This window comes from Mus pahari, chromosome 7 (assembly GCF_900095145.1).
Source record: "Mus pahari chromosome 7, PAHARI_EIJ_v1.1, whole genome shotgun sequence".
NCBI lineage: Eukaryota > Metazoa > Chordata > Mammalia > Rodentia > Muridae > Mus > Mus pahari.
Window position 1 is genome coordinate 55,835,499 of NC_034596.1, and position 18,236 is coordinate 55,853,734.

General features: G+C 38.0%; 1 protein-coding gene across 1 annotated transcript in view; it reads right to left on the reverse strand.

Moving 5' to 3' along the window:
- Window positions 1-1,226: 1,226 nt before the first annotated feature.
- Window positions 1,227-18,236, reverse strand: part of Fbxo33 (F-box protein 33) — a 21,929-nt gene continuing 4,919 nt past the window's right edge. The window contains exons 2-4 of the mRNA XM_021201988.2: window positions 5,896-6,006; window positions 4,257-4,942; window positions 1,227-2,572 (exon numbers count right to left, since the gene is read on the reverse strand). Coding sequence (XP_021057647.1) covers window positions 2,301-2,572; window positions 4,257-4,942; window positions 5,896-6,006 — 1,069 coding nt within the window. The 3' untranslated portion in view covers window positions 1,227-2,300. The remainder of the gene's footprint in view (window positions 2,573-4,256; window positions 4,943-5,895; window positions 6,007-18,236) is intronic.

Sequence of the window (18,236 nt, forward strand, 5' to 3'; positions counted from 1 at the left end):
TGATAATGTACTGAGTCTCCAAGACTGTAGGAAAGCCCCCAACTAAATGCTTTCCTGTCCAGGAGTTGCCTTGGTCATGGTGTCTCTTCACAGCAATAGAACAGTGACTTAGGGTGCTCTGAGGTTTCAAAAGACTTATGCTATGCTCAGCTCTCTATCTCCAACTGTGGTTCAAGATGTGAATTCTCAGATGTTCCTGCTGCCATGTGTTTTCTACCATCATGGACTTTAACCCTTTGAAACCATAAGACCAATGAAACAGTTTCTTTAATAAAATGCCTTGACCATGGAGTTCTGTCAGGGCAACCGAAAAGTAACTAAGACATTGAGCTTGACTTCCTATCTCCACTTCCCAAGAGCTGGGATTAAAGGAATGTGTCATAGTGCTTGGCTTAGTATCTGTTTTTAAGCTTACCTTTTCTAGAAGGGAAAGAAAATAAAAATCTCTAAACTATGCAGCCTAAGTTTTTTATTTAAACATAGACACTTTGAGCATTTTATATACAATAAAATACACTACAATTGTCACTTTTTAATGCTTTATTCATTGATTAAAAGAATATACATTTAACATAAACCATACAACATCAGTCATCAGGTCAAACATTCAGCTGGTTTCCTTACAGTTTCTGTCAGGAGTTATTTTATCTGATCACATATACAAGATAAAATCTCACCACATCTGGCATTTACACACACTGTGCCAGTGGATTCACACTACTGATGTACATATAAAATCCGCATGGTATGTGCTCACTGGAGACAAAACAGTGCACACCTGTCAAAAGGTCATTTAATATAAGATGGTAAAACCATTTGTAAAACATATAAACTTTTTCCATAAATAGAATCATATCTGGACATCTGTTGCATAAATTGTGTTTCCAAAGCTTACAAGAGAGCAGCCAGGTCTCAGCACTGCTGGGCACCCACGTTGGCTACTTACTTTATTATTGCAGACTGTCCTTAACATTAAATGCACAACATTCGTACCACTTAAAACTTGGGTCAGGTGGAAGTCTCACAGAGACCACGTCTGTACCGCGGTTGCCCTGAAACAGTTAAATTGGCTTTTAAAGCCTCTCAGATATAACAAGGTTTTAAAACATACTTCATGGAATGTTCTTCATGTATCATAGCAGCTCATACCTGGATGGAACAAGCTTTTGGTTTGCCTTTCTTTCCTTTACATTCACTATTCACAGTGAAACAGGTGCATTTTTTTCTTTTTTTTTTGTTTTGTTTTTTTTTTTTTTTTCAGAGTTCTGAGGTTGCTGACTGAGCCACAGCACAGCTGTGTACCACAGGTCGAAATTCGACCTTAAATATTACAATCTAGCAGTATCTTGCTGGCCAAAGGTTGGCCAGCCCCTGCCAGCATGTGGGCACTTCTTCATGTAAATCTATTCTTTGGCAGCTGACACTTGCGCTGACAGAGAGAATCCAGTGACTTGTTAGGGATTTCACGACTAATGTTGGTTTGCAAGCCTGTGCATTTACAGTTCTGTGCTTTGACTTAGCCTCAGAGGTTCCCCTGGAATATGGCTCCTTTCTTCCTCTACTATTTTTTGAAATCTGGGCTAAACAAGCTAACTTGAATATAACATGAAAAAAATTATGTCAGATATAGTTTTTAAAAATCCAGCAATTTGAGTGTTTGTGTCTATGTAAATACATTTAAAAAGGGATTAAGCAATGTCTTAACTTATACTATATGAAATTCAGAATGGTAATTGGCAATATCAATTATTATATAGGTAATAAAAGTTAAACTCAGCTTTCTGCTAAAGATAACTCATTTGGGATACTATCTTTCCTTCTATTTCAAACAAAAATCAATGAGATGCTATCAGAATACATAGATGCAGTGCATTGCATACAAATCCACCAGGCTATGAATATTTATATATATATATATACGTATAAAAATATTTGGCTCCTGAGCTCTGGATTCTGACAAACAAAGAATAAAAATGTCAAAAAGGCAGAGTGACTCAGTGAAAAACAGTTAGCCAGTAACCTCAGATAATCATTGGCTGTATGTCCTTAAGGTCTGCTAACAATCCCATTAACCGTGAAAGCCCTATACAGTGTCACTTTGAACTTCTAAAACCAATACCCGACTACGTTCTTTGATCAAGAAGTAGAATATACATTTATAATTCTATAAAGCTAATACTGATTAAACACAGCACAAAAGGATTAGTTTCCACTAATGAAAAAAAAAAACAAAAAACAAAAAAACATAATGGGACCCTACTTGCATATGTAGCCACAGGAATTATACATTTTTAAAAAAGCTAAATGTCTTCGCTGAAGCTTTGCATCTCTCTGTAAAAATGACGATTTGGTTCAGTGAAGACACTGAGTGATTCAATGTCCAAGACTGCGTGCCAAGATTGACCAAGGCCCAGTGATACCTGCTCAATAAGGTTATGTACTGGATCCACATCCTGGTCGGCTAGTTCACCTTGGTCAAAATCAATGCTTTCTTCGGTGACTTCAAGCACTTTTAGGTCAGAGCCACGAAGTCGAGCAATGGCAATGAGGTTGTGTGCCCACACGGTGTAACCTGAAAGAGAAGCAAAAGGAACTGTCACTCTCTTCTGCTTCATTCTGTCTCTGATAAGGTAGTCTTTCCTCAGTGAGCACTTCTTGTGAAGCTTCACATTTGTATTTACCATGCTGTTCTTTTCCCCTTAGAACACATTGAGAATAAAGAAACACGATTATCTAGGAGTGCGTACTATCTTTAAGAATACCCCAGAATTGTGACCTGTTAAGTGGTTTATAATCTTATTCTGGTATTTTATTCAGCAAAACAGAAGACACTTAAAAGTATATAAATAAAACTTTAACTTTGGATAATGACGCATCACAATGAACAAATTTTATTTTCAACATAAGTCTCTATCAATAATATACAATTGCCTGCAGTTTTCCATTGTAAAAATCATTCTCTATGGTGTTTCACAGTCATAGTCTCAAGTTTATGACACTTTTACTTTAAAGTTAACTGTTCATTATCAGAAGTCATGGAAATATTCCAGAATAGAGGTCCCCTCTGGGAAAGGGTAAGGGGACAGATGATTGGCAAGCTTTACCTATCTAACATCTTTAAAGAAGAAAAAAATGTAAAAGGTCTGGTTTAAATTATTTTTTAAATAACTTGACACTTGCTGATCCCTGTTTTATTTCATATATTTTTTTGTGTATTGTATAAGCGTGTATGCATTTAAGTATGTTTACATGTGTGTGGGCACACATGAATAGGCCTGCCTGTGGACGACCCAAGATGATACTGGGTGTTTTCCCTCCTTTTTCTCCATACTTTATTCGTTGAGTCAGGATCTGAAATGGAGCCAGAGCTCAACTGGCTCGTCTAGCTAGTCAGTTGGACCCAGGGTCAAGTATGGGGTTTGAAGTTGCCACCAAGCATGGCTGGCTATTATGTGTGATCTAAACTCTGGTCCTACATTTGCACAGTAAGCATTTAGTTCACTGAACCAGTTCCCCCAAGAACCTTACTACTTTTAATATGGACCTGCTTCTTGCTACTATCTGTAATGCATGGCCCAGTCATGAAGATATGAAAATCACCACTGTAGGCTAAGAAAAATGGCTTCAAAAACAATGTAAGAGATAGCATAGAGAACTTAAGGTATTCTTTGCTTGTTTTGTTATTATTCTTAAACAAGGACTCACTTTGTAGCTCAGGCAGGGCTAGAACTCACTTATGTAGCCCCTCAAACTCATGACAATCCTATACCAGTCTCTCAAAAAGTAAGATTATGATATGTGATACCATGCTTGGCTAAGTCATTTTCATAGATTATTTTTGTAACTGTCGTTTGAAGTAAAATATTCTTAGTTTATCAGAATAGCAATTCCATTCAAATGAGAACAGTTCACACACTAAGATGAATGCCTAAGGAATAAACATGTACCTGACCAATAGTTATTTCAACCATATAGTAAATATACCGACACTAGAATCTAAAGGATGGATACTGTACATATAACAGCCATACTTTCCCTCCTTCTATGCCAAGTAGTTTGGGATCTTCCGACTGGAACAAACATATCCACGGCAGGTAGACACAATCTATTTACTTAGCATAGAAGGAGAAAAGCATTAGAGGAGTGCTCAGAGTACTCAGGGCTGGGATACAACTTTCTACTTGTAAAATATTTACTACCATAAAATACGTCAAGAATGATGTTAATATTAAGGTATAGTGAACAAAACCACGTACCATGAATTGCCAAAAGGGTGAGCTTTGTGCACCTCCATGCTAATAAAACCAATGGATCTTCATTTCGGTTGTCACTAAGATCTGGAAAACCAGATGTGTCAATCATATCATTCATCAATATAAAATGGGTAAGGAACTTGTCATACTGCCTGGATATAAGATCAACAATAGCCCCTGAGACACAAGTGACGTAGCTGTCAAAGTGAACCCTCTCAAGTGGTATACTGGGTTTCAGAATTTTTAGCATGTCTTCACTTTTAACATCAAAAACCATTAGATAGACCCGAAGGCTGGAGCTCTTTCGTGACAGGGCTTTCCAGTGCTCATCGTTTGGCATGTTGTCTAACGACTTGAGCATCACTGAAGCATTGTGGACCAGAAGAGACAGTCGCTGCAAAGGCACATGGTTGCTATCGGTCAAGACTCTTGCCATCTCAGCTGTAAAGTCACAGAAATCCAGGGCAAGTGAGCGCAGATTTACAAACCGCTCTAGTTCCACTGCGGTGATCAGAGTGCTACTGCCAGGAATGTTGTTGTCCAGTAAACTCAGGTGTTCCATGGTGTTGGCAATTGGGTTAGACAGAGACGACAGTGATGTTGGGGTTACTATTTCCAGCATAAACCCACAGGACAGCCATTTTAGTTGCCTACTATTGCTCAGTATTTCTTCAAACAGTTGCTGAATTCTACAAGGAAAATGTCACAATTTCGTCACTAGTACTCAGCATCAATTTTTTAATGGTGACTTTAAAAAACGGGCAATACATGGCATTCAATGTTGAGATACATTTTTTTCTCAATAATTGATTTCTATTAACTAAACCTACAAATGCAATTAAAATTCACATTACAATATAAGATACATTAAACATGTAGAAATGCTTCTTAGGAGAATAGTATTTTTTTATACTAATAATATGTAAGACTGATATATGACTTATTTTATAACAAAGGCAAGTGAAAAATTAACACCTCTAAGTAGTAGTAAGGGACTTTGTGCGGAATCCAGTTTCATTTCCCAGCACCCACACAGTGGCTCGTAACACCTGAAACTATTTCCAGGGGATCTAACGCCCTCTTCCGACCTTTGTGGGAACCAGACATAAATATAGTGCATATATATACATAGTCAGGCAAAACACTCAAACACAAGGTGAAATATTAAGAATTTATACCCCAATAATTACCTAGCAAGTTATATGATTTATCCTAAAAGACTTATGCAATTGTATCATATAACCATCACTAAAAAGTATGGTTAAGACGTTTCTAGGACATATAGTCTACCCCAACACATGCACACCCCCCCTCCTTCTGTATGTGTGTGTGTGTGTGCATGCATGTGCATTTGAAGGTCTCTCAATCAGACAAAAGCTTGCTGAAAGGACTAGTCAGCTGCTCAGCTTGCTCTGGGGATTCCTGGTCTCTCAGCCTTTCAAGGTTAGAACAACAGGTATTCTGCCACACCCATACTGCATTCATATGGGTCTTCATGGTTATGGGTTAAGTGCTTAATTGCCAAGCCCCAAATATTTTCAGAAAACAAAAATCATTCTTGATTGTGTCTTGTGATTTTTAGAAAAGAGCTAGACTAATTATAATTAGCACAAGCCTCTGTAGAGCTTACTGTATGACTTACTGCTTAATCTTCTTGCCATCAGGGTCTACCCTGCTGAGGTATGTGCTGGACAAACTTCCTTGCTGGTGTACAACACTTATGTCTCCAAAAAGACTAAACTTCTGGAGATTCCTATGGGAGAAAATGGTTAAAATTATTTTTTAAATGTTTAATAATATATATATATATATAATATATATATATATATATATATATATATATACTAAAATATGTAGAAAGGACATTCAAGAAGAGCTTCCACTTTCTGACTCACTTAGAATCCAAATGAGTTTCAGACTGCTATCCATGTTCAGCCACACAGTATAGAGAAACAGCATACATGTTAAAGAAGGTAGACCTGATAAAAAACTCATACTCAAGCTTGACTGGCTGTGGAAAACAATGACTGAACCCAAATACTGAGCTTACAGGCCTCATGCAAATAATGTGCAACACTAGGAACTGAAACACTTTAAGTTATAAGAGATGTCAATCGTAAGAACTCAAATAAGCTGGAGGTGGTGGCGCACACTTTTGATCTCAACACTAGCAGGGCAGAGGCAGGCTGTACACTCAAGGCCAGCCTGGTCTTCAAAGCTAGTCCTAGGACAACCACCAGGGCTGTTACATGGAGAAACTGTTGAGAAGCAAAAAAATTCAAACCAACCAACATCAACCAAAAAACCCATAAAACCCATCCACCACACACAAATACCCCCCCAACCCTCACACTCTTAACACCAAACCAAACCAAACCAACCTAACCAAAAAAAAAAAAAAAAAAAAAAAAAAAAAAAAAAAAAAAACCAAAACAGAAAAACAAAACCCCATAAAACACACCCACACCCCAATACCAAACCAAATAACCAACCAACCAAAACTTCTCAAAAGGAATGTAGGACTGGTCCCCAGAAGCTCATATATTTGAATATTTGGTCCTTAGGGAGTAGAGCTACTTGACAGGGATGAGGTGTGGCCTTACTGGAGTCAGTGTGTCACTGAGGGTAGGCTTTGGGGCTTTAGTAGCCCACATCAGACCTAGTCTCTTCCTGTTGCCTGCTGATCCAGATGTAGAACTCTCAGCACCTCTGCCAGCCCCAATTAAATGTTTTCCTTTATAAGAGTTGCTGTGGTCATGGTGTCTCTTAGGTAATTTAGCTAAAAAAAATGGGGCCCTGCCCCAAATTTATTTATTTATTTATTTATTTGTTTGTTTTTTCGAGACAGGGTTTCTCTGTATAGCCCTGGCTGTCCTGGAACTCACTTTGTAGACCAGGCTGGCCTCAAACTCAGAAATCTGCCTGCCTCTGCCTCCCAAGTACTGGGATTAAAGGCGTGTGCCACCACACCCGGCTCCAAAGTTTTTTTTTGTATGAAATACACTTAAGTAATATAAAGAAAACCTTCCCCAGTTCTGTGACCACATTTAGATAAGTCAAAGGATATTAAAAAAAAAAACTATGTAAAAATCTTTAAAGTTTTAAATTTCAGCTATAAAATATTTTTTCTAACACTGAACTATAAATAAATTACAAGAAAACAAATAGTTAAGATACAAATTCCTAAGTGGTAGTAGTAATCAGATATTTCCTTAATAACATAAAACAGGGAAACTTTAATGATAACTGTTTAATCCATAAAAATGATTAAAACCAATCTATAATGTCAAGGAAAATGTTAGAAGGATTAATAAAGGAAATACTAAGTTTTGTCATTCGAAAAGTTTCAAATCAATCTTTCTAGTAACTCATGACAGAATCTCAGTGAAAGCTAGAAGCATTTTACATTTTAAAAAGCTCAAAGAAAATCATGAAATAAAGATCCCAACGTTTGTTCTACATTAACAAAGGATACAGAAAGCTGCACTTGCCAGAAGGCAGAGCTAGGCCGACCTCTTCTATACAGTACATTCCATAACAGCCAAGACTACATACAAGAGACTGTCTGAAAACAAAACGAAACCCCATAAAAAGGAAAAATAAAGCAATAAAACAATGAACCCCAACCAAAATCAAAACAACAGAAAGCAAAGGCAAAACCAGAAACAAAACCTGCCAAGCAAAAAAAAGTTTTCAGGCCATCCCAAAAGCTGCTGCCTGAACATAGGATGTGTTCTATCTGGGCTGCCTTGCCTGGCCTCAAAGGGAGCTGGGGCGGGGGGAGGGGAGGGGGAGCATCTGATCAAAAAAGGAGATGGAGGATGGAAAAAGAATCGTGGGAGGGGGTGACCAGGATGTATAGTGAATAAGTTAAAAAAAAAAAGTTGTTCCTTTGAGAACAACTCTGAGGGGCACAGTGTCATACTGTGTTAGCTCTGAAAGAATTTTCCAGTTTGTCATTTTTGTATTCTAATTCATAAGATATGGAATTTTAAAGTTATTTTTTTTTAAAAGAAAAAAACCAAATACTTGTAAAGGAGAAAGTGCTTAGAGGATAAGATTCTATAAAGTAAAAATGATATCACTTTCCATTTTTGCTAGAGGAGTCACAAAATCCCAGTGTTTTCCTCCTCTCTCATCCAACTCCCACTGTGACTATTACAAGTCCATGGTGTGTGGGGCAGTTAAGCACACAGGCAAGAGATGCTTATCTTTGCCAAGGCAAAATAGAGATGACAGGAACTATTTTTAAAACATGTATTTAATTAAAAGACTGTGATTCAAAAAAGACTTTTAAGCAGTGGCGGTACATGCTTGAAATTCTAGCACATGGGAGGCTAAAGAGGGACTGCCACAAACTCAAGACCAAAGTTCCACAGTGAGTTCCAGAACAGTCTATCTCAGAAAAAGAAAAACATGCCAAAAACAAAGCCAATAAAACACATATATCAGGTTTGAAAGAACATTGCAACCAACACAGATGAAAGATGAACTGCATATGAAAGATGCATCATTTATCAGGGAGGAAGTTAAAACCACAGTAAGAATATGGTTTTACCTCAGAATATCTAAAATTACAAAGATTCACAACACCAAGTGTGCACATTTTGCTGAGAGTGCAAAATGATACACTCTGAAAATAATTCAATTTGCTAAAGAGTTAAGATACAGGATAATAAATCCAATTGGAAGAATTTATTCAAGAGAGATAAAAGCATATATTCACATAAAGAATTAGATTCAAAAGCTCACACCTTTATTCATAATAGAAGTAAAATTAGAAACAATTTAAATATTATCCAGTTGGTGAATAAACACATCATTAAGATAAACAATAAAAAAGTTTGTATATATATACTATGCTAGGATATAAAGCAAAGGTACAAAAATTATATTTATTGTATTATTCTATTTGTATTCTATCTAGAACAATTGAACAGTAGGGTCAGGTCATTGTTTCCTTAGGGCTAAAGATGGTGAACAGAGTAGAATTTCTTTGCTAAAAAAAGTTCTACATGTTGAATTTCGTGGTTATATAGCAGAATTTAATCATTAAACATTTCTTCAACTTTATTCTTTAAAATGAGTAAGAGGTGACCTGTGTTCCTTCCAGTTTGCACCTGTGCCGGGAACAGAGTCTCTGCTCCGGATCCTCACCCACTTAGTCCACACCCAGATGAAGCATGACTCCCCCAGGAGCTCTGACACATCTAGGATCATAAAAATCATAGGATCACAGACTCACAGGTTCACAGGAGGGACAGGCTCCAGTCAGAGACAGAGAAACAGTTAACACTAGAAATAACCAGATAGCGAGAGGCAAGAGAGCAAGAACATAAGCAATAGAAACCAATATCACTTGGCAACATTAAAACCCAGTTCTCTCACCACAGCAAGCCTTGGATACCCCAACACAACAGAAAAGCAAGATTCAGATATAAATTCTCATCTCATGAAGATAATAGAGAACTTTAAGAAAGACATAAAAAACTCCCTTAAAGAAATATAGAATGCTGGAGAGATGGATGGCTCAGTGGTTAAGAGTACTGGTTGTTCTTCCAGAGATTCAGAGATCAACAATTCCCAGCAACTATATGGTGGCTCATAACTATCTATAATGGAATATGATGCCCTCTTCTGTCATGCAGGCATGCATGAAAATTGAGCACTCATATACATAAATTTTAAAATCTTAAAAAAAAAAAGAGAAAGAAATATGGGAGAACACAGGTAAACAAGTAGAAGCCCTTAAAGAGGAAACACATAAATCCCTTAAAGAATTACAGGAAAACACAATCAAACAGGTGAAGGAATTGAACAAAACTATCCAGGATCTAAGAACGGAAATAGAAACATTAAAGAAAACACAAAGGGAGACAACCCTGGAGATAGAAAACCTAGGAAACAGAGCAGGAGTCGCATATGCAAGCATTATCAACAGAATACAATAGATAGAAGAGAGAAAACCAGGTAGAGAAGATACCATAGAAAACATTGACACAACAGTCAAGGAAAATACATAAAGCAAAAAGCTCCTAACTCAAAACATTCAAGAAATCCAGGACATAATGAAAAGACCAAACCTAAGGATAATAGGTATAGGAGAGAGTGAAGATTCACAACTTAAAGGGCTAGAAAACATCTTCAACAAAATTATAGAAGAAAACTTCCCTGAGCTAAAAAAGGAGATGCCCATAAACATACAAGAAGCCTACAGAATGCCGGGCATGGTGTAGCACGCCTTTAATCCCAGCACTCGGGAGGCAGAAGCAGGCGGATTTCTGAGTTCAAGGCCAGCCTGGTCTGCAAAGTGAGTTCCAGGACAGCCAGGGCTATACAGAGAAATCCTGTCTTGAAAAACCAAAGAAGAAATAAAGAAAAATAGAAAAAAAGAGAAGCCTACATAACACCAAAGAGAAGGGACCAGAAAAGAAATTCCTGCTGACACATAATTAATACACCACTTGCATAGAACAAAAAGAGAATATTGAAAGTGGTAAGGGAAAAAGGTCAAGTAACACATAAAAGCGGACCTATCAGAATTATACCAGACTTCTCAACAGAGACTCTAAAACTCAGAAGATCTTGCGCAGATGCCATACAGACTCTAAGAGAACTGTCCAGCCCAGGCTACTATACTCAGCAAAACTCTCAATTACCATAGATGGAGAAACCAAGGTATTCCAAGACAAAATCAAATTATTTTTAAAGATTTATTTATTTATTATATGTAAGTACACTGTAGCTGTCTTCAGACACTCCAGAAGAGGGCATCAAATCGACAAAATCAAATTTAAACAATATCTTTAAACTAATCTAGCTTTATGGAGGATAATAGAAAAGTCCAAAACAAGGAGGGAAACTACACCCAAGAAAAAGCAAGAAATTAATCTTCTCACAATAAACCCAAAAGAAGAGAAACACAAACATAATTCCACCTCTAACAACAAAAATAACAGGAAGCACCAATCATTGGTCCCTAATATCTCTCAACATCAATGAACTCAATCCCCCAATAAAAAGACACAGGCTAACAGACTGGATATGTAAAGAGGATCCAGCATTTTGCTGCATACAGGAACCACACCTCAGTGTCAAAGACAGACACTACCTCAGAGTAAAGAGCTGGAAAACAATTCTCCAAGCAAATGGTCCCAAGAAACAAGCTGGAGTAGCCATTCTAATATCAAATAAAATAGACTTTCAGTCAAAAGTTATCAAAAAAGATGGGGAAGGACAGTATATATTCAAAGAAAAAATCCACCAAGATGAACTCTCAAGGGCACCCACATTTGTAAAAGAAACTTTACTAAAGCTCAAAGCACACATTGAACCTCAGCAATAATAATAGGAGACTTTAACACTCTACTCTCACCAACTGACAGATCACAGAAACAGAAAGTAACCAGAGACACAGTGAAACTAACATATCTACAGAACACTTTATCCTAAAACAATATACCTTCTTCTCTGCACCTCATGGTATCTTCTCAAAAATCGACCATATAATTGAACACAAAATAAATCCCAAGAGACACAAGAACACTGAATTAATCCCATGTATTGTACTGGACCACCACAGACTAAGGCTGGTCTTTAATAACAAAAACAACAGAAGGCCCCAATACATGTGGAAGCTTAACAACTATCTATTCAATGATAACTTGGTCTGGGAAGTAATGAAGAAAGAAATTAAAGACTTAAGAATTTAATGAAAATGAAGGCACAACATATCCCAACTTATGGGACATAACGAAAGCAGTGCTAAGAAGAAAACTCATAGCCCTGAGTGCCTCCATAAAGACATTGGAGAGATCATACACTAGCAGCTTAACAGCACACCTGAAAGCTCTAGAAAAGGAAGCAAATACAAGAGGAGTAGACAGCAGGAAATAAATCAAACTCAGGAATGAAATCAACCAAGTAGAAACAAAGAGGACTATACAAAGAATCAATAAAACTAGGAGCTGGTTCTTTGAGAAAAGTCAACAAGATAGATAAATCCTTAGCCAAACTAACTAGAGGGCACAGACACACTACACAAATTACCAAAATCAGGAATGAAAAGGGAAACAACACAAACTGAAGAATAAAAACATCAGATCCTACTACAAAAGTCTATATTCAACAAAACTAAAATCTAGATGAAATCGATGATTTTTTAGACAGATACCAGGTACCAAAATTAAATCAGGATCAGATAAGTCATCTAAACTGTCCTATGACCCCGTAAGAAAACAGAAGCCGTCATTAGAAATCTCCCAACCAAAAATGCCCAGGGCCAAATGATTTTAGAGTAGAATTCTATCAGACCTTCAAAGACCTAATACCAATACCCTTCAAAGTATTCCACAAAATAGAAACAGAAGGAACACTACCCAATTCTTTCTATGAAAACATAGTTACACTGATAATACGCTGATAATCTAAACCACACAAAAACACAATAAAAGAGAACTTCAGATCAATTTCACTTATGAATATCAATGCGAAAATACTCAATAAAATTCTTGCAATCCGAATCCAAGAACACATCAAAATGATCACTCACTATGATCAAGTAGACTTCATCCTAGGGATGCAGGGATGGCTAAATATATGGTAATCTAGCAATGTAACCCACTATATAAACAAACTGAAAGAAAAAACCCACATGATCATCTCATTAGATGCTGAAAAAGCCTTTGACAAAATACAACAATCCTTCATGTTAAAAGTGTTCAAGGCCCATACATAAACACAATAAAAGCAACATACAGCAAACCAGTAGCCAAAATCAAGCTAAAATGAGAGAAACTCAAAGCAATCCAATTTAAATCAGGGACTAGACAAGGCTGCCCACTCTCTCCTTACCTATTCAGTATAATACTCAGAAGTTCTAGCCAGAGCAATTAGACAACAAAAGGAGATCAAAGGGATACAAATTGGGAAGGAGGAAGCCAAGATATTACTATTTGCAGATGATATGATAGTATACATAACTGACCCCCAAAATTCTGCCAGAGAGCTCCTACAGTTGATAAACAACTTCATCAAAGTGGCTGGACATAAAAGTAACTATCAAATCAGTAGCCTTCCTCTACTGAAAGGATAAATGGGCTGAGAAAGAAATTAGGGAAACGACACCCTTCATAAAGTCACTAATAATATAAAATATTTTGGTGTGACTCTAACCAAGCAAGTGAAAGGTCTGTATAAGAACTTCAAGTCAGCCAGGCTTGGTGATGCACACCTTTAATCCCAGCACTTGGGAGGCAGAGGCCAGCCTAGTCTACAAAGTAAGTTCCAGGACAGCCAGGGCTAAACAGAGAAACCCTGCCTCGAAAAACAAAACAAAACAAAACAAAACAAACAAACACACTTCAAGTCCCTGAAGAAAGAAACTGAAGAAGACCTCAGAAGATGGAAAGATCCCCCATGATCATAGATTTGCAGGATTAATATAGTAAAAATGGCAATCTTGCCGAAAGCAATCTACAGATTCAATGCAATCCCCATCAAAATTCCAACTCAATTCTTCATAGAGCTAGAAAGAGCAATTTGCAAATTTATTTGGAATAACAAAAAACCCTGGATAGTGAAAACTATTCTCAACAATAAAAGAACTTCTGGTGGAATCACTACCCCTGACCTCAAGCTGTACTATAGAGCAATTGTTACACAAACTGCATGGCATTGGTATAGCGACAGGCAGGTAGACTGAAGAACCAGAAATGAACCCACACACCTATGGTCACTTGATCTTTGACAAAGAAGAAACCATCCAGTGGAAACAAGACAGCATTTTCAACAACTGGCTCAACTGGCAGTTAGTATGTAGAAGAATGCAAATCAATCCATTCTTATGTCCTTGTACAAAGGTCAAGTCTAAGTGGATCAAGGACCTCCATATAAAACCAGATATGCTGAATTTAATAGGAAAAAGTGCACAGGGGAAAATTTCCTGAACAGAACACTAATAGTTTATGCTCTTAGATCAACAATTGGCAAATGGTACCTCATAAAATTGCAAAGCTTCTGTAAGACAAAGGACACTGTCAACTAGACAAAATGGCAACGCATAGATCGAAAAAAGGTCTTATCAAACCTGCATCCAAGAGAGGGTGTAGTGGCTATTTCTGGTTGTCAACTGACTATATTTGGAATGAACTACAATCCAGAATTGGAAGGCTCACCAGTGACCCTAATCTGGAGGCTGGGAGATAGAAGTTTCTGGATCTTGGTATGGAGATCTTGAGGCATAGTGGCTATAGATTCCAGAAGATTAAGACAGGGAGATCTCCGAGTTCAAGGTCATCTGGGATTAAAGGTGTGGTGGCACACACCTTTAATCTGGGTTACACCTTCTGCTGGAGACCATATAAGGACATTGGAAGAAGGGAGTCTGGTTCTCGCTTTTTCGCCTGCTTGCTGTGTGGAACTAGCAACTGCTAGATCCTTGGACTTCCATTCACAGCTACTACTGAACCATTGTTGGGAATTTGACTGCAGACTCTAAGTCATCAATAAATTCCTTTACTATATGGAGTCTATCCTAAATTCTGTGACTCTAGAGAACCCTGACTAATACAGAGGGCTACTATTCAATATATACAAAGAACTCAAGAAGTTAAGACTCCAGAGAATAAAATAACCCTATTAAAAATGGGGTACAGAAGGCCGGGCGTGGTGGCGCACACCTTTAATCAATCCCAGCACACGGCAGAGGCGGATTTCTGAGTTCGAGGCCAGCCTGGTCTACAAAGTGAGTTCCAGGACAGCCAGGGCTATACAGAGAAACCCTGTCTCAAAAAAACCAAAAAAACCAAAAAAAAAAAAAAAAAAAAAAAAAAAAAAGGGGTACAGAGACAGACAGAGAGATTTCTCAACTGAGCAATCTCCAATGCCTGAAAAGCACTTAAAGAAATGTTCACTATTCTTAGTCATCAGGCAAATGGAAATCAAAATGACCCTGAGATTCCACCTCACAGCAATCAGAATGGCTCAGATAAAAAATGCAGGTCTGGAGAGATGGCTCAGCGGTTAGCACTGACTACTCTTCTGAAGGCCCTGAGTTCAAATCCCAGCAACCACATGGTGGCTCATAACCATCCGTAACAAGATCTGGCGCCCTCTTCTGGAGTATCTGAAGACAGCTACAGTGTACTTACATATAATAAATAAATAAATCTTTAAAAAAAAAAATGCAGGTGACAGCAGATCCTGTCAAGGATGTGGAGAAAGAGGAACTCTCCTCCATTGCTGGTGGAACTGCAAGCTGGTAAACCATTTTGGAAATCAATCTGGCTGTTCTGAGAAAACTGAAAATAGTTCTACCTGAAGACCCAGCTATACCACTACTGGGCACATACCCAAAAGATGCTCTAAATACTTAACAAGGATATAATGCTTCACTATGTTTATAGCTGCCCTATTTATAATAGCCAGAAGCTGAAACATGCCAGATGTCCCTCAACAGAGGAGTGGATACAGAAAATGTGCAACATTTACACAATGGAGTACTACTCAGCAATTAAAAACAATGACTTCATAAAATTTGCAGGGAAATGGATGGAACTAGAAAATATCATCTTGAGTGAGGTAACCCAGACACGTAAGAGCACACACTGAACCAATTCGCCCTAAAGCTTTCTTTTTTTGAGGAGGGTCTCACTGGGTTTGGATCCCAGCACCCACAAGGTGATTGACAGTTGCCTGTTAACTCCAGTTCCAGGGGTTCCAACACCCTCTCTGGCCACATGGTGCATAGACATACATGCAGACAAAATACTCACACATACACAACTGAAAGAGATTTAAAAGAAAACCCACAATACAGCTTAAAAAGAGAGATCTGATATTTGCACACCATCAGTGCTGGGCAAGGCAATGACTAGGGTATCTGTGGTGCTTAGTTGTCTTATGAGAGTTATTGTAGTCCAATTCCACCTCCGAGAAGAGCAGCAGCCTCTGAATTTTTATATCCACAAGCCCCAAAGGTCTCCTCTTTCCATCAAGTAGAGTCAGAGTGTCCTGGGAACTGCTTATGTCCAGGATACTAATTCATTCACATGAGTCTATGTGAGGAAAGTGTGGGTTCTACCACACAGGAACACTGAAGCCCTTTACAGTGGGACTGAGACCAACATGCTGGGCATGACTGAACGAACATGTTAAGTGTCTGTGCCCACATGTCAACAGACTGCCTTGCCTCTGCTGCTTTGCAGGCATTTTCCATGCCCATGCCCACATTAGCACAGAAGAGAGCCTCTGGTATGAGAAGACATTTACCATAGTTGATGTCTATCTGTCTACCTTTCCTTCTTTTTCTTTTCTTCCCTCCCTCCTTACTCTCTTGCTTGAGTAGGGTCTCTCTATATAGCCCTGGACTGTCCTTGAATTTGATATGTAGACTAGTCTGGCCTTGAACTCACAGAGGCCCACTTGTCTCAGCCTCTGAGTGCTGGGATTAAAGATATTGCCACACCTGGCCTTGATTTTTTGTTTTTTGTTTTTTGTTTTTTCCCTATGCTTTTAATTAAATATCTGGGCTGCTTCTGAATTGCTGTTACTATGTCTGCTTTCTCTCCTTTGAGTAGCATTGAGGATTAACACCTCAAGAGAGATCTTTGACTAAGACGACTAAGACCCTATGTAAAAGACACAGATCCCAATAGATGTACAAATTTGCAGTGAAGAAACACAAGAAATATAAAGGCAATATAAATGCTTTAATAGTTCACTCCTCAATAACTGAGTCAAATATACCAAAATGGTTGAAATGTTAAGGAATTAAAACACTTAGTTTTAAACATATTCAAGATGAAAAGAAGATTCAAAAAGGCATAAGGAAGCCAATTCCAGAGTAGGATGAAAATTTCAACAACTTGTGTAAGAAATTCAGCCAAGGGAGATTCTAAAAACCACTCAACGCTACCCCTCTCTTATGGAAACTCTCGAAATGAAAAAGCTCAGCAAAGCTTAAAACAAATTTAGCCCAGTGGGTGGCATATCCTATGAGCCCAGGGGTTCGCACACGAGATCAAGTAGAAGAAGGACCATCAAGGATTAAAGCAAGGTTGACATTTTACTCTCACTTAGCTCTTCTGGGAAGTTTGACTAGCCTCTATTCACAGTGACCTTAAAGTTATCTTCGGGGAACTCCATTACCACATCATGTTAAGGTATGGAGTTGTTTGGGAATGCACAGACTCACCTATTTTTCTCCATCAGCACTACGTCTTGGGCAGTATGAATTGGTCAGTCCCCACATATGTTATCTTGATGAAGGTTATCTCATACAGGATTTGTTAGGTGCTGGAGAACATTTTCTTTCAAGAAAAGTAAGGCTCAAGTTTGTTGAATTAATGGACTTTTTTTTTTTTTTTTAAATGAGATAGTGCTGAAATTTAGATGTGGGTCATTCCCAAAGTCCACGGTTAAAGTAGGCTTGAACATCCACTCTGGACGGTGGTGGAAAATTTACATGACAGAATGGGTCTAAAAGCAACAAGGCAAATGACCATGGGCATTTTACTAGGGTTGCTTACATGAGTAAGGTGGGATGAGTCAACATTTTAATGGTATTTACTTAATTTCAATAAACTTATGTAGCTAGTGGGATCATACTGGGTAGACAGAACAATATTAGAGCCAACAAATAGGTCAACAGACTAAAACCTTCAAAATAGTAATTGAATTGAAATTATTATTTTTTTTGACAGGCTCTCTTTACATAGCCCTGACTGTCCTGGAACTCACTCTGTAGACCAGGCAGGCCTCAATCTCACAGAGATCCACCTACCTCCACTTCCCAAGTGCTGAGATTAAAAACACACACCACCAAGTCTAACAACTCTTTCTTTTCATCAGTTAATTTAACTGAAACATATGTTATAGAAATAAGCAGGACGCAGAGGCAGGCGGATTTCTGAGTTTGAGGCCAGCCTGGTCTACAGAGTGAGTTCCAGGACAGCCAAGACTACACAGAGAAACTCTGTCTCG